General features: G+C 53.8%; 2 protein-coding genes across 2 annotated transcripts in view; one reads left to right on the top strand and one right to left on the bottom strand.

Moving 5' to 3' along the window:
• Positions 1-575: 575 nt before the first annotated feature.
• LOC144486766 (E3 ubiquitin-protein ligase CCNB1IP1-like) lies at positions 576-8,685 on the bottom strand. The gene is made up of 3 exons (XM_078204802.1): positions 8,361-8,685; positions 5,947-6,277; positions 576-1,266 (listed from the first exon to the last, which is right to left on the bottom strand). Exons 1-3 carry the CDS (start codon positions 8,655-8,657, stop codon positions 1,052-1,054), a joined length of 843 nt encoding a protein of 280 aa, XP_078060928.1. The 5' UTR covers positions 8,658-8,685; the 3' UTR covers positions 576-1,051.
• An 8,565-nt stretch (positions 8,686-17,250) lies between these two features.
• Positions 17,251-20,234, top strand: part of LOC144486762 (protein mono-ADP-ribosyltransferase PARP14-like) — a 72,081-nt gene continuing 69,097 nt past the window's right edge. Inside the window, exon 1 of the mRNA XM_078204799.1 lies at positions 17,251-17,487. Coding sequence (XP_078060925.1) covers positions 17,316-17,487 — 172 coding nt within the window. The 5' untranslated portion in view covers positions 17,251-17,315. The remainder of the gene's footprint in view (positions 17,488-20,234) is intronic.

Here is a 20,234-nt window from a genome sequence, read left to right as displayed (position 1 = left end):
GTTGGAGAAACTTGGTTTGTTCTCACTGGAGCGACGGAGGTTGAGGGGAGACCAGATAGAAGTCTACAAGATTATGAGAGGCATGGACAGAGTGGATAGTCAGAAGCTTTTTCCCCAGGGTGGAAGAGTCAATTACTAGGGGGCACAGGTTTAAGGTGCGAGGGGCAAGGTTTAAAGGAGATGTCCGAGGCAGGATTTTTACACAGAGGGTGGTGGGTGCCTGGAACTCGCTGCCGGGGGAGGTCGTGGAAGCAGATACGATAGTGAGTTTTAAGGGGCGTCTGGACAAATACATGAATAGGATGGGAATAGAGGGATACGGTCCCCGGAAGGGGAGGGGGTTTTAGTTCAGACGGGCAGCATGGTCGGTGCAGGCTTGGAGGGCCGAAGGGCCTGTTCCTGTGCTGTAATTTTCCTTGTTCTTTGCACATTCTGGGGTGTGATAGATTGTTGTTACAGATCCGTTGCGGTCTTGTTGAACGGGTGGACAGGTTGGAGGGGCTGAAGGGACTATTTTTTGCGTCTCCACATATTACAGAGGTGGGGGTGTAAAATGATAAAAACCAGATCCTCCTGAAGGCAAGAAAGCTTTATTCATTTAAACCCTTGAAAGAACAAATGCAACGCGGTGAAACACGGGAGGCTGGCAAACAACAAGTGCCGCAACTCTGACAGATCCTCACTGAGGGTGGGAGGAAGGGGGGGAGACAGGCCCACGGGAGCTGGCCGCTACCGACAGTTTATGGCCCACTACTGAAAGGCGACCTGCAACGTCAGCCAGTTGTCGCACCGAACAGATCCAAGTGTTGGATTTGGTAGCTCCTGTGTGAAGCAAGGGTCACCCTAATGGGTGACTGTCACTGTGAGGGGTTTGGGGTGGGATGGTAGGGTGTGACGCTAGATTGGATATTCCAGGGAGGCGGAAACGATCGTTTGAGTTGCGGTCGGTGGCGACCGGACTGTGTGTGGCCTCACTGCCGGTCCCTGGGCCTCTGGATCCAGGGCGTTCCTCTCTCGCTCTCTCGCCCCTCCACCCTCCGCCACTTCACCTTCACATCTTCTTCATCCTGAAGGAGCAGCTGGGGCCTGGATTGGAGGCCTGGTGTTGGTGATGAGGGGCCCGATCGTCGCCCGGGGAGAATCCGAAGAAGCCCCCTGGGCCGTCAGGGACGGGCGAGCCAAAGAACGATGGCCGGAGGCGGAAGTCACCCTCGCCGGAGCCCTTCCCCACGGTGGTCTCCGCCGGGGCAAACTTGGACATTCCACCTGATGGAGAGGCAAACATACGGTCAGCATCGGCGTACCCCCTTACTCCATCCTGTCTAACGGCTCTCTAATCCCACACTTCCACTCTCCACTCAGTCTAATCCCACACTCCCACTCTCCACTCAGTCCAATCCCACACTCCCACTCTCCACTCAGTCCAATCCCACACTCCCACTCTCCACTCAGTCCAATCCCACACTCCCACTCTCCACTCAGTCTATTCCCACACTCCCACTCTCCACTCAGTCCAATCCCACACTCCCACTCTCCACTCAGTCCATTCCCACACTCCCTCTCTCCACTCAGTCCAATCCCACACTCCCTCTCTCCACTCAGTCCAATCCCACACTCCCTCTCTCCACTCAGTCCAATCCCACACTCCCTCTCTCCACTCAGTCCAATCCCACACTCCCACTCTCCACTCAGTCCATTCCCACACGCCCTCTCTCCACTCAGTCCAATCCCACACTCCCTCTCTCCACTCAGTCCAATCCCACACTCCCACTCTCCACTCAGTCCAATCCCACTCTCTCTCTGTCCAGCAACTCCCACTCTCTCTCTCCACTCAGTCCAATCCCACTCTCCACTCAGTCCATTCCCACTCTCCCACTCTCCACTCAGTCCATTCCCACTCTCCCACTCTCCACTCAGTCCAATCCCACTCTCCACTCAGTCCAATCCCACACTCCCTCTCTCCACTCAGTCCAATCCCACACTCCCACTCTCCACTCAGTCCATTCCCACTCTCCCACTCTCCACTCAGTCCATTCCCACTCTCCCACTCTCCACTCAGTCCATTCCCACTCTCCCACTCTCCACTCAGTCCAATCCCACTCTCCACTCAGTCCAATCCCACTCTCCACTCAGTCCAATCCCACACTCCCTCTCTCCACTCAGTCCAATCCCACACTCCCACTCTCCACTCAGTCTAATCCCACACTCCCACTCTCCACTCAGTCCAATCCCACACTCCCACTCTCCACTCAGTCCAATCCCACACTCCCTCTCTCCACTCAGTCCAATCCCACACTCCCTCTCTCCACTCAGTCTAATCCCACACTCCCACTCTCCACTCAGTCCAATCCCACACTCCCACTCTCCACTCAGTCCAATCCCACTCTCTCTCTCTCCACTCAGTCCAATCCCACACTCCCACTCTCCACTCAGTCCAATCCCACTCTCTCTCTGTCCAGCAACTCCCACTCTCTCTCTTCACTCAGTCCAATCCCACTCTCTCTCTCCACTCAGTCCAATCCCACTCTCTCTCTCCACTCAGTCCAATCCCACTCTCTCTCTGTCCAGCAACTCCCACTCTCTCTCTCCACTCAGTCTAATCCCACTCTCTCTCTCTCCACTCAGTCCAATCCCACTCTCTCCACTCAGTCCAATCCCACTCTCTCTCTCTCCACTCAGTCTAATCCCACACTCCCACTCTCCACTCAGTCCAATCCCACACTCCCTCTCTCCACTCAGTCCAATCCCACTCTCTCCACTCAGTCCAATCCCACTCTCTCTCTCTCCACTCAGTCTAATCCCACACTCCCACTCTCCACTCAGTCCAATCCCACTCTCTCTCTCCACTCAATCCAATCCCACTCTCTCTCTCCACTCAATCCAATCCCACTCTCTCTCTCTCCACTCAGTCCAATCCCACACTCACTCTCTCCACTCAGTCCAATCCCACTCTCTCTCTCTCCACTCAGTCCAATCCCACTCTCTCTCTCTCTACCCAGTCCAATCCCACTCTCTCTCTCCACTCAGTCCAATCCCACTCTCTCTCTCTACCCAGTCCAATCCCACTCTCTCTCTCTCTACCCAGTCCAATCCCACTCTCTCTCTCTACCCAGTCCAATCCCACACTCTCTCTCTCCACTCAGTCCAATCCCACACTCTCTCTCTCCACTCAGTCCAATCCCACACTCTCTCTCTCCACTCAGTCCAATCCCACGCTCTCTCTCTCTCCACTCAGTCCAATCCCACTCTCTCTCTCTCCACTCAATCCAATCCCCCCCTCTCTCTCTCCACTCAATCCAATCCCTCTCTCTCTCTCCACTCAATCCAATCCCACTCTCTCTCTCCACTCAGTCCAATCCCACACTCACTCTCTCCACTCAGTCCAATCCCTCTCTCTCTCTCTCCACTCAGTCCAATCCCTCTCTCTGTCTCTCCACTCAGTCCAATCCCATTCTCTCTCCACTCAATCCATTCCCTCTCTCTCTCTCCACTCAATCCAATCCCACTCTCTCTCTCTCCACTCAGTCCAATCCCACTCGCTCTCTCTCTCTACCCTGTCCAATCCCTCCCTCCCTCCCTGTCTAATGCCATTCCCCAAATTGAATCCCGCTCCCCCGTCCCCTCTCCGCTGGATAAAAAATGTGACATTAAGAATAACGGTTAAGATAATGGGGGAAGATGTTGATTTCAAGAGAGAGAGAGAGAGAAAGGGAGATTGGAAGAGGGCGAGAATGGAGATAAGAGACATGGTGGATGAAGCTTTGTTCTAAGACGTGGATTCGAAGGCCATTAAAGAGTTTGGGCTGGAGTTTGAAGGCAAGGCGATCAGGACATGAGTGGTGACCTTTCCAGTGCATCGAGCACTAGTGAGTGTGTGGGGTTACGGTGATTGGCGATGGAATGGGTCTGGGAAAGATGTTCGTTCAGAGACTGGGTGTAGACCCGGTGGACTGAATGCACGGGGGCACAGTGGGTTCGCACTGCTGCCTCTCAGCGCTGGGGACCCGGGTTCAATTCCGGCCTCAGATCACTGTCTGTGTGGAGTTTGCACGTTCTCTCCGTGTCTGCGTGGGTTTCCTCCGGGTGCTCCAGTTTCCTCCCATACTCCAAAGATGTGCGTGTTAGGTGGATTGGCCATGGTAAATTGACCCTAGTGTCGGGGGATTAGCAGGGTGAGGTTAAGGGAATAGGGTCTGGGTGGGATTGTGGTCGGTGCAGACTCGATGGGCCGAATGGCCTCTTTCTGCACTGTCGGGATTCTATGATTCACGATAAGGATTCAGTGGGATCATTTAACTCAACATGGAATTCGATTCGATTTATTATTGTCACATGTATTGGGACACAGTGAAAAGTATTGTTTCTTGTGCGCTATACAAAGCATACCGTTCATAGAGAAGGAAAGGAGAGGGTGCAGAATGTAGTGTTACAGTCATAGCGAGGGTGTAGAGAAAGATCAGCTTAATGCGAGGTAGGTCCATTCAAAAGTCTGACGGCAGCAGGGAAGAAGCTGTTCTTGAGTCGGTCGGTACGTGACCTCAGACTTTTGTATCTTTTTCCCGATGGAAGAAGGTGGAAGAGAGAATGTCCAGGGTGCGTGGGGGGGTCCTTAATTATGCCGGCTGCTTTTCCCCGAGGCAGCGGGAAGTGTAGACAGAGTCATAGTTTCCCTGCAGTGCAGAAGGAGGCCATTCAGCCCATCAAGTCTGCACCAACCACAATCCTACCCAGGCCCTATTCCCGTAACCCCACATATTTACCCTGTTAACCCCCTAACACTAGGGACAATTTAGCACAGCCAATCCACCTAACCAGCATATCTTTTGGACTGTGGGAGGAAACCGGAGCACCCGGAGGAAACCCACACAGACACGGGGAGAACGTGCAGACTCCGCACAGACAGTGACCCAAGCCGGGAATCGAACCCGGGTCCCTGGCGCTGTGAGGCAGCAGCGCTAACCACTCTGCCACATGCCGCCCTTGGCATGGAACTCAATAGATTGGAGGCTGGTTTGTGTAAAGCACTGGGCTACATTCACGACCTTTTGTAGTTCCTTGCGGTCTTGGGCAGAGCAGGAGCCCCATACCAAGCTGTGATACAACCAGGAAGAATGCTTTCTATGGTGCATCCGTAAAAGTTGGGCGGTTAACGTGCAGGTTCAGTTGGCAGTTAGGAAGGTAAATGCAATGTTAGCATTCATGTCGAGAGGGCCAGAGCAGGGATGGACTTCTGAGGCTGTATAAGGCTCTGGTCAGACCCCATTTGGAGTATTGTGAGCAGTTTTGGGCCCCGTATCTAAGGAAGGATGTGCCGGCCTTGGAAAGGGTCCAGAGGAGCTTCACAAGAATGATCCCCGGAATGAAGAGCTTGTCGTATGAGGAACGGTTGAGGACTCTGGGTCTGTACTCGTTGGAGTTTAGAAGGATGAGGGGGGTATCTTATTGAAACTTACAGGATACTGCGAGGCCTGGATAGAGTGGACGTGGAGAGGATGTTTCCACTAGTGGGAAAAACTAGAACCAGAGGGCACAACCTCAGGCTAAAGGGACGATCCTTTAAAACAGAGATGAGGAGGAATTTCTTCAGCCAGAGAGTGGTGAATCTGTGGAACTCTTGGCCGCAGTAGGCTGTGGAGGCCGGGTCATTGAGTGTCTTTAAGACAGAGATAGATAGGTTCTTGATTAATAAGGGGATCAGGGGTTATGGGGAAAAGGCAGGAGAATGGGGATGAGAAAAATATCAGCCATGATTGAATGACGGAGCAGACTCGATGGGCCGAGTGGCCTAATTCTGCTCCTCTGTCTTATGACCTTTTGTAGTTCCTTGCGGTCTTGGGCAGAGCAGGAGCCCCATACCGAGCTGTGATATAACCAGAAAGGATGCTTTCTATGGTGCGTCAGTAAAGATTGGGCTGTGGTGGAAGGGGTCCAGTGGGGCGATCGTACCTAAAGGGAGGCCAAAGTGTGCTCCGGGAGGACCGGCTGGCATGGGCGGCTCCCCTTCACTGCTCATGGCCATGCTACGCAGCCGCAGGCTGTCGTAGAGGCCCTGCAGCTTCTGGTACTGCCGGTTCCTCTCCATCAGCTTCTCGGAGATCTCACTGTACTGCTTCTTGTATTCCTCCAGCAGCTTCTTGAGCGAGGACACCTCGCCGCGGCTGTTGCTGACTTCCAGCTCCTTGCCCTGGATCTGCTGGGTGTACACCTTCTCCATCTGCCTCAGCCGCCCCTCGGCCTTGCTGTAGGAGTACTCCTGATACATCCGTTCCTGATGGATCTGAGAGAGCGGGACATCACATCACAGGCTCAGTTACACAGAGACCCGGGGGAGGGGAGCCACCATCTCGCTGATCTGTGCCCCTCATTATTTTATAGACCTCTATAAGATCACCCCTCGGCCTCCTACGCTCCAGAGAAAAAAGTCCCAGTCTATCCAGCCTCTTCTAATAACTCAAACCATCAAATCCCAGTAGCATCCTAGTAAATCTTTTCTGCACTCTTTCTAGTTTAATAATATCCTTTCTATAATAGGGTGACCAGAACTGTACACAGTATTCCAAGTGTGGCCTTACCAATGTCTTGTACAACTTCACAAGTAAGGCTTACATTAACACTGCAATGAAGTTACTGTGAAAATCCCCCAGTCGCCGCAGCCCAGCGTCTGTTCGGGTAACACTGAGGGAGAATTTAGCACGGCCAATGCGCCCTAACCAGCACATCTTTGGACGCTAAGGGACAATTTAGCAGGGCCAATCCACCTAACCAGTGCATCTTTGGACCACAGGAGGAAACTGGAGCACCCGGAGGAAACCCACGCAGACACGGGGAGAACGTGCAAACTCCACACAGTGACCCAAGCCAGGAATCGAACCCGGGTCCCTGGTGCTGTGAGGCAGCAGCGCTGACCCACTGTGCCACCCGATACTTGTTTGTTGAAGTGAGTGTTACTGTGCAGGTGAATCTGCACTGGGCCCCTAGACCCTCTCCAGGAGCTCCCAGAACTGGGTGCAATGGTCCAAATAGCCACTGACCAAGGCTCTGGATCAATGTCTGACCGAACTTCCAACCCCTCTCCCACTCCCTGTGATCCAGTCTCCGTGTGAGAACGTAAACAATGTTAAAATTAATTTACCCCGTTTTTGGGACACCCTCCCCCCCCCCCCCCAGCACCCCTGGGTGCTGTTATCAGGGGCTGCAGCTGAGGTGGGGGTGGGCTCAGCAGCATCCTGGGATGGGGGTGGTTGGGTGTGTCAACACTCCGGGGTGGGCTGGTTTGGTATGTCAGCACCCCAGGGTGCCCCCCACCCCAGGGTGCTGTGTTATTCCCCCATCCCAGGGTGCTGACACACCAAACCACCCCCTCCCCAGGGTGCTGTGTTAACCCCTCCCACCCCAGGGTGCTGTGTCATCCTCTCCCACCCCAGGGTGCTGTGGTATTCTCCCCACCCCAGGGTGCTGTGTCATCTCCCACCCCAGGGTGCTGTCATCCCTCCCCCCAGCCCAGGGTGCTGTGTCATCCTCCCCCGCCCTAGGGTGCTGTGTCATCCTCCCCCACCCCAGGGTGCTGTGTCATCCTCCCCCACCCTAGGGTGCTGTGTCATCCTCCCCCACCCTAGGGTGCTGTGTCATCCTTCCCCCCACCCCAGGGTGCCCCCCACCCCAGGTGCTCTGCCAACTCCCACCCCAGGGTGTCCCCACCCCAGGTGCCCCCCACCCCAGTGTGCCCCACTCCAGGGTGCCCCCCCCACCTCAGGGTGCCCCCCCACCCAGGGTGCCCCCCCACCCCAGGGTGCCCCCCACCAGGTGCCCCCAGGGTGCCCCCCACCCCAGGTGCCCCCAGGGTGCCCACCACCCCAGGTGCCCCCAGGGTGCCCCCCATCCCAGGGTGCCCCCCCAACCCCAGGGTGCCCCCCCAACCCCAGGGTGCCCCCCACCCCAGGGTGCCCCCCACCCCAGGGTGCCCCCCACCCCAGGTGCCCCCAGGGTGCCCCCCACCCCATGGTGCCCCCCACTCCAGGGTGCCCCCAACCCCAGGGTGCTGTGTCATCCTCCCCCACCCCAGGGTGCCCCCCACCCCAGGGTGCCCCCCACCCCAGGTGCCCCCAGGGTGCCCCCCACCTCAGGGTGCCCCACCCCAGGGTGTTCCCCCACCCCAGGGTGCCCCCCCACCCCAGGGTGTTCCCCCACCCCAGGGTGCCCCCCCACCCCAGGGTGACCCCCCACCCCAGGGTGACCCCCCCACCCCAGGGTGACCCCCCCACCCCAGGGTGACCCCCCCACCCCAGGGTGACCCCCCCACCCCAGGGTGACCCCCCCATCCCAGGGTGACCCCCCCACCCCAGGGTGCCCCCCCCCTGTACCTGGTAGGTCCAGAAGGCCAGTGCCCGGGCGGCGATGTCCAGTATGAGCTGTGGCCGGAGTCCGGCCAGCACCATGGCCTTGTATTCCTCGGAGGGGCTGAGCTCGGTGCGGACAATGTCCAGCTTCCCGGCCAGCGCGCTCTGACAGGCCGGGCACAGCGCGGGGGCGCGGCTGAACTCGCCGCTGCCGTGCCGGTCACAGAAGACGTGCGAACAGGCGGTGACCCAGGCGAAGCCGGACAGACGCGCCCGGCAGCGGGAGAAGTTACAGAGCAGCCCGTCCTCACACATCGCCATGGCCGCCGGAGGGGGCAGTGCGCCTGCGCCGGGCGGGGAGGGGAAGGCAGTGCGCCTGCGCCGGGCGGGGAGGGCAGTGCGCCTGCGCCGGGCGGGTAGGGGGGAGGGCAGTGCGTCTGCGCCGGGCGGGGAGGCGGGGAGGCGGGGAGGGCAGTGCGCCTGCGTCGGGCGGGGAGGGCAGTGCGCCTGCGCCGGGCGGGGAGGAGGGGGCAGTACGCCTGCGCCGGGCGGGGAGGGCAATGCGCCTGCGCCGGGCGGGGAGGGCAGTGCGCCTGCGCTGGGCGGGGAGGGGGGAGGGCAGTGCGTCTGCGCCGGGCGGGGAGGCGGGGAGGGCAGTGCGTCTGCGCCGCGCGGGGAGGCGGGGAGGGCAGTGCGCCTGCGTCGGGCGGGGAGGGCAGTGCGTCTGCGCCGGGCAGGGAGGCGGGGAGAGCAGTGCGCCTGCGCCGGGCAGGGAGGCGGCGAGAGCAGTGCGCCTGCGCCAGTAGGGAGACTGAGGGGCAGTGCGTCTGCGCCAGGAGGGGACCAGTTCAGCACGGCAGTGAAGGGGAGGCAGTGCGCCTGCGCCAAATGGGCCAAAGAGCGCGGGGGGGGGAGGGAGGCGGTCAGGAGAGGAACGAGGCAGGGGGAACGACACAGCGCAGGTACGTAAGCCCCGCCCCCTCTCTCTGTTTCCAGCCCCGCCCCCTCTCTGTCTCCAGCCCCGCCCCCTCCATCTCCAGCCCCGCCCCCTCCATCTCCAGCCCCACCCCCGTCTCCAGCCCCGCCCCCTCTTTCTCAAGCCCCACCCTCTCTGCCTCCGGCCCCGCCCCCTCTCTGTCTCCGGCCCCGCCCCCTCTCTGTCTCCAGCCCCACCCCCTTTCTGTCTCCAGCCCCGCCCCCTGTCTCCAGCCCCACCCCCTCTCTGTCTCCAGCCCCGCCCCCTCTGTCTCCAGCCCTATAACCATAGAAACCCTACAGTGCAGAAGGAGGCCATTTGGCCCATCGAGTCTGCACCAACCACAATCCCACCCAGACCCTATCTCTGCAACCCCACATATTTACGCTGCTAACCCCTCTAACCTACGCATCCTGGGACACAAAGGGGCAATTTATCATGGTCAATCCACCTAACCCGCACATCTTTCAGACTGTGGGAGGAAACCGGAGCACCCGGAGGAAACCCACGCAGACACGGGGAGAATGTGCAGACTCCACACAGACAGTGACCCAAGGCAGGAATTGAACCTGGGTCCCTGGCACTGTGAGGCAGCAGCGTTACCACTGTGCCATCGTGACACTCACGTTCAATGATTTGATTTATTATTGTCACATGTATTGGGATTCAGTGAAAAGTATTGTTTCTTGTGCGCTGTACAGACAAAGCATACCGTTCATAGAGAAGGAAAGGAGAGAGTGCAGAATGTAGTGTTACAGTCATAGCCAGGGTGCAGAGAAAGATCAACTTAATGCGAGGTAGGTCCATTCAAAAGTCTGACGGCAGCAGCAGGGAAGAAGCTGTTCTTGAGTCGGTCGGTACGTGACCTCAGACTTTTCTATCTTGTTTCCCCGACGGAAGAAGGTGGAAGAGAGAATGTCCGGGGTGCGTGGGGTCCTTAATTATGCTGGCTGCTTTTCCCTGAGGCAGCGGGAAGTGTAGACAGAGTCAATGGATGGGAGGCTGGTTTGCGTGACGGATTGGGCTACATTCACGACCCTTTTGTAGTTCCTTGTGGTCTTGGGCAGAGCAGGAGCCCCATACCAAGCTGTGGTACAACCAGAAAGAATGCTTTCTATGGCGCATCTGTAAAAGTTGGTGAGAGTCGTAGCTGAGGATGGTCCACATTGCACTCGGAGGCCATTGAGCCCACCTTGTCGGTGCTAGCCCCACTGGAGGATTCATTCACCTCGTTCGCCTCCCTCCCTCCCTCATCTCCCGCTCCCGGTAAACCCCCTCACATTCTCTCCTCCAGCGCTCTCTCGAACTCCTCGATCGGACCTGCCTCACCCCCACCCCCCCCCCCTCCCCACCCCCCACGCCCCACACACACACATAAGAACATCAGAACTCGGAGCGGGAGTTCAAAGTTCAACTCCAGGTTTTTTCTCAACAATTCTGTACTGCCCAAACAACTTCACAGACTATTTGGGTGGCACAGTGGGTGAGCACTGCTGCCTCACAGCACCAGGGACCCGGGTTCGATTCCCGGCTTGGGTCACTGTCTGTGTGGAGTCTGCACGTTCTCCCCATGTCTGCGTGGGTTTCCTCCGGGTGTTCCGGTTTCCTCCCACAGTCTGAAAGACGTGCGGGTTAGGGTGCATTGGCCCGAACAGGCGCCGGATTGTGGCAACTCGGGGATTTTCACAGTAACTTCATTGCAGTGTTAATGTAAGCCTTACTTGTGACTAATAACTAAGCCTTAACTAAACCTCAGGTACACAGGTCACTGAAAGTGGCAATGCAGGTGGAGAAGGTAGTCAAGAAGGCATACGGCATGCTTGCCTTCATTGGTAGGGGCATTGAGTTTAAAAATTGGCAAGTCATGTTGACGTTTTATAGAACCTTTGTGAGGCCGCACTTGGAATATAGTGTTCAATTCTGGTCGCCACGCTACCAGAAGGATGTGGAGGCTTTGGAGAGGGGACAGAAAAGATTTACCAGGATGTTGCCTGGTATGGAGGGCATTAGCTATGAGGAGAGGTTGGAGAAACGTGGTTTGTTCTCACTGGAACGACGGAGGTTGAGGGGAGACCTGATAGATTTCTCTCAGATTATGAGGGGCATGGACAGAACGGACAGTCAGAAGCTTTTTCCCCAGGGTGGAAGAGTCAATTACTAGGGGGGCACAGGTGTGAGGGGCAAGGTTTAAAGGAGATGTACGAGGCAAGTGTTTTTACACAGAGGGTGGTGGGTGTCTGGAACTCGCTGCCGGGGGAGGGAGTGGAAGCGGATACGATAGTGAGTTTTAAGGGGCGTCTGGACAAATACATGAATAGGATGGGAATAGAGGGATACGGTCCCCGGAAGGGGAGGGGGTTTTAGTTCAGTCGGGGCAGCATGGTCGGTGCAGGCTTGGAGGGCCGAAGGGCCTGTTCCTGTGCTGTAATTTTCTTTGTTCTTTGTTCTTAACTTTTATTTCATTGTCGGTAAGATTCATTTTTTGGGCATCCTGAAATCTCACTCCATCTTCGCTGTCATCCTCATGTCTTTTGTTGCCTCTAAGCTGCGTTCACCCAAAACTCCTCTGGGGTCAACGTGTTCTCCCCGTATCTGCGTGGGTTTCCTCCAGGTGCTCCGGTTTCCTCCCACAGTCTGAAAGACGTGCGGGTTAGGGTGCATTGGGCCGTGCTAAATCCTCCCTCAGTGTTACCCAAACAGGCCCCGGAGTGTGGCGACTAGGGGATTTTCACAGTAACTTCATTGCAGTGTTAATATATGCCTTACTTGTGACACTAATAAATAAACTTTAACTTTAAACTTTAACTCTGCTCTCCCTCCAGCAACACATCGATCTTAGAACTCTCATCCCATGTTTCAAATGCCCCTATTTCCTCATGCCTACCTGCCCCTGTAGGCTCCGACATCTGCCCTTCAATTCTGGCCTCTCGAGCATTTCACCACCAACGCCTCTACTTTCTCAGAAGACTAAGGAAATTTGGGCATGTCAGCTACGACTCTCACCAACTTTTACAGATGCCCCATAGAAAGCATTCTTTCTGGTTGTATCACAGCTTGGTAGTTCAGTCGGGGCAGCATGGTCGGTGCAGGCTTGGAGGGCCGAAGGGCCTGTTCCTGTGCTGTAATTCTCTTTGTTCTTTGTTATTCCATTCGCATTCCCAATCGCTTGCTGCATCTCCATGTTAGCCTTCAGTGACTTAAGGATAAGGACACCCAGGTCCCTTTCACAGAAGCGTAGACTGCCTGCAGTGCAGAAGGAGGCCATCGAGTCTACACCGACTCTCCAACAGAGCATCTTACCCAGGCCCTATCCCCGTAACCCCACGTATTTAACCCACTAATCCCCCTAACCTGCACTTCTTTGGACACCAAGGGGAAATTTAGCCTGGCCAATCCACCTAACTTGCACATCTTTGGGACTGTGGGAGGAAACCGGAGCACCCGGAGGAAACCCACGCAGACACGGGGAGAACGTGCAGATTCCCGCACAGACAGTGACCCCGAGCCGGGAATCGAACCCGGGTCCCTGGCGCTGTGAGGCAGCAGTGCGAACGCACTGTGCCACCGTGCTGTGCTCTGTACATCAACACTTCTGCATTTTTTACAGCATTTAATGCCCATTCGTAGTTACCCTGGACTTACTAGGCCATGACAGAGAGCAGTTGAGAATCAACCCCATTGCTGTGGCTCTGGAGTCACATGTAGGCCAGACCGGGGTAAGGACGGCAGATTTCCTTCCCTAAAGGGGCAGTCAGTGAATCAGATGGGTATTTCCGACAATCATAGAATCATTGAATCATACAATGCAGGAATGGCCCTTCAGCCCATCAAGTCCAGACTGACACATGAGAAACACCTGATCCCATTTACCAACCAATAGCTTTGAAGGTAGTGACGCGCCAAGTACTCATCCAGATACTTTTTAAAGGATGTGAGGCGTCCCGCCTCCACCACCCTCCCAGGCAGCGCATTCCAGACCCCTCACCACCTTCTGGGTGAAAAGGCTTTTCCTCACATCCCCCCCCCCAAACATCCTGCCCCTCACCTTGAACCTATGTCCTCTCGTAAACAAAAGGGAATAGCTTGATGGTTTGAGTTATAAGGAGAGGTTGGATAGACTGGGACTTTTTTCTCTGGAGCGTAGGAGGCTGAGGGGTGATCTTATAGAGGTCTATAAAATAATGAGGGGCACAGATCAGCTAGATAGTCAATATCTTTTCCCAAAGGTAGGGGAGTCTAAAACTAGAGGGCATGGGTTTAAGGTGAGAGGGGAGAGATACAAAAGTGTCCAGAGGGGCAATTATGTTCACACAGAGGGTGGTGTGTCTGGAACGAGCTGCCAGAGGCAGTAGTAGAGGCGGGTACAATTTTGTCTTTTAAAAAGCATTTAGACAGTTACATGGGTAAGATGGGTATAGAGGGATATGGGCCAAACGCGGGCAATTGGGACTAGCTTAGGGATTTAAAAAAAGGGCGGCATGGACAAGTTGGGCCGAAGGGCCTGTTTCCATGCTGTAAACCTCTATGACTCTATGACAATCCACCCAACCTGCACATCTTTGGACACTAAGGGGCAATTTAGCATGGCCAATCCACCTAACCCGCACATCTTTGGACACTAAGGGGCAATTTAGCATGTCCAATCCACCTAACGCACACATCTTTGGACACTAAGGGGAAATTTAGCATGGCCAATCCCCCTTACTCACGCATCTTTGGACACCAAGGGACAATTTAGCACGGCCAATCCACCTAACCTGCACATCTTTGGACACTGAGGGATAATTTAGAATGGCTTAATGCACCTGACCTGCACATCTTTCCGATTGTGGGAGGAAACCCATGCAGACACGGGGAGAACATGCAGACTCCACACAGACAGTGACCCAAGGCGGGAATCGAACTCGGGTCCCTGGCGCTGTGAGGCAGCAGTGCGAACCCACTGTGCCACCTGCTGCAGCCCGGTGGCACAGTGGGGAATGAGAGCTGGGGTGAAATTTGGTGGGGTTTTTAGCCAATGGCTGGCAGAGGCTTATAACCCCCCATAGCAGCAGAAAATTAACATTTGAGCTCTTGAGGCAGTTTAACTGAGTGTCCCATCCCCACACACACAGTGTTAAATCCTTTCATAGAAATCATAGAAACCCTACAGTACAGAAAGAGGCCATTCGGCCCATCGAGTCTGCACCGACCACAATCCCACCCAGGCCCTACCCCCATATCCCTACATATTTTACCCACTAATCCCTCTAATCTATGCATCCCAGGACACTATGGGGCAATTTTAACATGGCCAATCAACCTAACCCGCACATCTTTGGACTGTGGGAGGAAACCGGAGCACCCGGAGGAAACCCACGCAGACACGAGGAGAATGTGCAAACTCCACACAGACAGTGACCCAAGCCGGGAATCGAACCCAGGTCCCTGGAGCTGTGAAGCAGCAGTGCGAACCACTGTGCCACCGTGCCGCCCCTGCGCTACCGTGCCGCTCCTTTGGATAACACCCCCTATAGACAGAGAATCTGGTGAACTGGTGCAGCGACAATAATCTCTCCCTCAATGTCAACAAAACAAAGGAGATTGTCATCGACTTCAGGAAGCGTAAAGGAGAACATGCCCCTGTCTACATCAACGGGGATGAAGTAGAAAGGGTCGAGAGAGCTTCAGGTTTTTAGGTGTCCAGATCACCAACAACCTGTCCTGGTCCCCCCCACGCCGACACTATAGTTAAGAAAGCCCCACCAACGCCTCTACTTTCTCAGAAGACTAAGGAAATTTGGCATGTCAGCTATGACTCTCACCAACTTTTACAGATACCCCATAGAAAGCATTCTTTCTGGTTGTATCACAGCTCGGTCTGGGGCTCCTGCTCTGCCCAAGACCGCAAGGAACTACAAAAGGGTCGTGAATGTAGCCCAATCCATCACGCAAACCAGCCTCCCATCCATTGACTCTGTCTAAAGTAAAGTGAAGTTTATTATTAGTCACAAATAAGGCTTACATTAACACTGCAATGAAGTTACTGTGAAATTCCCCTTGTCACCACATTCCAACACTTGTTCGGGTCAATGCATCTAATCAGTATTAATAAATGTGGCAATAATAAATCAAATCAAATCTTTTTTCCCTATGTACTCTATGAACGGTATGCTTTGTCTGTATAACGCAAGAAACAAAACTTTTCTCTGTATGCTAATACATGTGACAATAGTAAATCAAATCAAAATCTAGCTATGACTGTAACACTTCATTCTGCACTCTCTCCTTCTCTATGAACGGTATGCTTTGTCTGTATAGAAACATAGAAAAACTACAGCACAAAACAGGCCCTTCGGCCCCACAAGTTGTGCCGAACATATCCCTACCTTTTAGGCCTACCTATAACCCTCCATCCTATTAAGTTCCATGTACTCATCCAGGAGTCTCTTAAAAGACCCTATTGAGTTTGCCTCCACCACCACTGACGGCAGCCGATTCCACTCGCCCACCACCCTCTGTGTGAAAAACTTACCCCTAACATTTCCCCTGTACCTACCCCCCAGCACCTTAAACCTGTGTCCTCTCGTAGCAGCCATTTCCACCCTGGGAAAAAGCCTCTGAGAGTCCACCCGATCTATGCCTCTCAACATCTTATATACCTCTATTAGGTCTCCTCTCATCCTGCGTCTCTCCAAGGAGAAAAGACCGAGCTCCCTCAGCCTATCCTCATAAGGCATGCCACTCAATCCAGGCAACATCCTTGTAAATCTCCTCTGCACCCTTTCAATCTTTTCCACATCCTCCCTGTAATGAGGGCGCGCAGGAAACAATAATTTTCACTGTATCACAATATATGTGACAATAATAAATCAAATTAAATCTTTTACCCCTCTGTACTCTATGAACGGTATGTTTTGTCTGTACAGGGTGCAAGAAACAATACTTTTCACTGTATGTTAATACAGGTGGAGGAGGTGGTTAAGAAGGCGTATGGTGTGCTGGCCTTTATCAATCGAGGGATTGAGTTTAGGAGTCCGGGGATAATGATGCAGCTTTATAAGACCCTCGTCAGACCCCACTTGGAGTACTGTGCTCAGTTCTGGTCACCTCATTACAGGAAGGATGTGGAAAAGATTGAAAGGGTGCAGAGGAGATTTACAAGGATGTTGCCTGGATTGGGTGGCATGCCTTATGAGGATAGGCTGAGGGAGCTCGGTCTTTTCTCCTTGGAGAGACGTAGGATGAGAGGAGACCTAACGGAGATATATAAGATGTTGAGAGGCATAGATCGGGTGGACTCTCAGAGGCTTTTTCCCAGGGTGGAAATGGCTGCTACGAGAGGACACAGGTTTAAGGTGCTGGGGGGTAGGTACAGGGGAAATGTTAGGGGTAAGTTTTTCACACAGAGGGTGGTGGGCGAGTGGAATCGGCTGCCGTCAGTGGTGGTGGGGGCAAACTCAATAGGGTCTTTTAAGAGACTCCTGGATGAGTACATGGGACTTAATAGGATGGAGGGTTATAGGTAGGTCTAGAAGGTAGGGATATGCTCGGCACAACTTGTGGGGCCGAAGGGCCTGTTTTTCTATGTTTCTATGTGACAATAATAAATCAAATAAAAATCTAGCTATGACTGTAACACTACATTCTGCACCCTCTCCTTTCCTTCTCTATGAACGGTATGCTTTGTCTGTATAGCGCGCAAGAAACAATACTTTTCACTGTATCCCAATACATGTGACAATAATAAATCAAATTAAATCTTTTACCCCTCTGTACTCTATGAATGGCATGCTTTGTCTATATAATGTGCAAGAAACAATACTTTTCACTGTATACTATAAATGTGACAATAATAAGTCAAATCAGAAATCACATTCCCTCCTGTCGGAGGGTGTTTGTCAATGCAGGGAACTGGAATCAGAATAAGGTTTATGAAAGTGAAAGCAAGACAGACAGACAGAGAGAGAGAGGGGGGAGAGGGAGAGACAGCTCGGGAAGGCAGAGGGACCTTGGAGGCAGAGATGAGCCAGGGACTGTTCGCAGTGCTGGTGGACGTCTCTGGGCCAGAGGATGGGAGACTGGAGAAACACCTGCAGAGATACTTCAATATCCGCAGGAAATCTGCCGGAGGGGACTGTGGAGTCCAGCAGCTGAACAAAAATACTTTCATTGTCACCTTCCAGGAAGGAGAAGGTAAGAGGGAGAGAGAGAGAGAGGGAGAGAGAGGAGGTGGGGTGGCGATTCAGACAGAGAGGAAAATCTTACTCCAACAAAGTTAAAGGGGGAATCACCACCCACCCTCCCTTTGTAAAGTTAAACTTCTTTCTCCAAACTTTACATCTTGCGACAGAGAGAATGCAGAAAGCGAAAGTAAACCGAGTGAGTGAGTGAGTGAGTGTGGGGGGGAGAGGGAAGGTTCATTGTTGATCCCAGTATAAACTCTGTTAGTTCCGTTTCTGCTGAGTCGAAACTGAAAGGCAAGAAAATGGGGCCACCGACAGTAACAGAGAGAAATGATTCAAAACACACACTGACACACACAGAGAGACACACACACAGAGAGACACACACACAGAGAGACACACACTGACACACACACACAGACACACACACTGACACAGACAGACACACACACTGACACACACACAGAGACACACACAGACAGAGAGACACACACTGACACACACACTGACACAGACAGACACACACACTGACACACACAGAGAGACACACACTGACACACAGAGAGACACACACTGACACACACTGACACACACACTGACAGAGACACACACTGACACACACAGAGAGACACACACAGACACACTGACACACACACTGACAGAGACACACACTGACACACACAGAGAGACACACACAGACACAGACACACTGACACACAGAGACACACACTGACACACACAGAGAGACACACACACAGACACAAGACAGAGACACACACTGACACAGACAGACACAAGACAGACACACACTGACACAGACAGACACACACACTGTCACACACACAGACAGAGACACACACTGACACACACAGAGAGACACACAGACACACTGACACACAGAGAGACACACACTGACACACACACACTGACACAGACAGAGACACACACAGACAGACACACACTGACACACACACAGACAGAGACACACACACACTGACACACACACACAGACAGAGAGACACTGACACAGACAGAGACACAGACACACACTGACACAGACAGACACAGACAGAGACACACAGACACACACACACAGACACACAGACAGAGACACACACACACAGTGACACAAACAAAGACACACACACAGACACACTGACACACACAAAGACACACAGACAGAGATAAACACATAAACACATACACAGAGACAGACACACACTGACACACACACGCACACACACAGAGGCAGAGATAAACACAGACACATACACACACACACACAGACATACACACACACACACATTCACAGACACACACACACAGATATACACACACACAGACATACACACAGACAGACAGACACAAACACACACACACAGACAGGCAGAGATAAACACACAGACAGCCACACACAGGCACACAGACAAACACACAGACACATACACACACAGACAGACACACACAGACACACAGGCACAGATAGACAGACACGCACACACACGCACTCTCACACACACACACAACGCATACAGACACACAGACACACACACAAAGAAAGAGAGAGGAACATTCTTCAGGGGTCTGAGATTGGGGGAGGGGGGGAAGGGGTCTGAGATTGGGGGGGAGGGGGAAGGGGTCTGAGATTGGGGGAGGGGGGAAGGGGTCTGAGATTGGGGGGAGGGGGAAGGGGTCTGAGATTGGGGGAGGGGGGAAGGGGTCTGAGATTGGGGGAGGGGGGAAGGGGTCTGAGATTAGGGGAGGGGGGAAGGGGTCTGAGATTGGGGGGGAGGGGGAAGGGGTCTGAGATTGGGGGAACAGGGGTTGCAGTCGGGGGTGGGGAGAGGAAACTCATTCCTTTTTGCTGAGCTTGGTCCCTGCCGATCCTCACTGGAGGAGGGCTCTTGTAGATCTGTGAGCGAACCCCTCTCCACACCCTCCGCCCCCCCCCCCCCAAACACACCCAACACACATACATACACACCGCTCCCCCCACACAGACACACACACATCCACACCCACCTCTAACACACACCCCCCCCCCCAACACAGACACACACACACCCACCTCTAACACACACACACACACACACACACACACACACCCACCTCTAACACACACACACACACAACAAAGTCAAAGAACAAAGAAAATTCCAGCACAGGAACAGGCCCTTCGGCCCTCCAAGCCTGTACCGACCATGCTGCCCCAACTTAACTAAAAAATATCAGAACTTAGTCAGTCCGTATCCCTCTATTCCCTCCCTATTCATGTACCCATCCAGATGCCTCTTAAAGTCATAGAGGTTTACAGCACGGAAATAGGCCCTTCGGCCCAACTTGTCCATGCCGCCACTTTTTTTTTAACCACAAAAATTCCCAATTGCCCACATTTGGCCCATATCCCTCTATACCCATCTTACCCATGCAACTGTCTAAACGCTTTTTAAAAGACAAAATTGTACCCGCCTCTACTACTACCTCTGGCAGCTCATTCCAGACACTCACCACCGTCTGTGTGAAAAAATTGCCCCTCTGGACCCTTTTGTATCTCTCCCCTCTCACCTTAAACCTGTGCCCTCTAGTTTTAGACTCCCCGACCTTTGGGAAAAGATATTGACTATCTAGCTGATCTGTGCCCCTCATTATTTTATAGACCACTATAAGATCACCCCTCAGCCTCCTACGCTCCAGAGAAAAAAGTCCCAGTCTATCCAGCCTCTCCTTATAACTCAATCCATCAAGTCCCGGTAGCAT

The sequence above is a fragment of the Mustelus asterias genome, unplaced genomic scaffold (assembly GCF_964213995.1).
Source record: "Mustelus asterias unplaced genomic scaffold, sMusAst1.hap1.1 HAP1_SCAFFOLD_453, whole genome shotgun sequence".
Lineage (NCBI taxonomy): Eukaryota > Metazoa > Chordata > Chondrichthyes > Carcharhiniformes > Triakidae > Mustelus > Mustelus asterias.
This window is presented reverse-complemented; position numbering and strand designations above follow the sequence as displayed.

Excerpts from the sequence above, each read along its gene's own strand:
- LOC144486766 (XM_078204802.1), bottom strand. The coding sequence starts at position 8,657 with ATGGCGATGTGTGAGGACGGGCTGCTCTGTAACTTCTCCCGCTGCCGG. Across the intron at positions 6,278-8,360 it reads TGGCCTTCTGGACCTACCAG|ATCCATCAGGAACGGATGTA; the intron begins GTACAGGGGGGG and ends CCGCTCTCTCAG. Across the intron at positions 1,267-5,946 it reads ACACTTTGGCCTCCCTTTAG|GTGGAATGTCCAAGTTTGCC; the intron begins GTACGATCGCCC and ends CCTCTCCATCAG.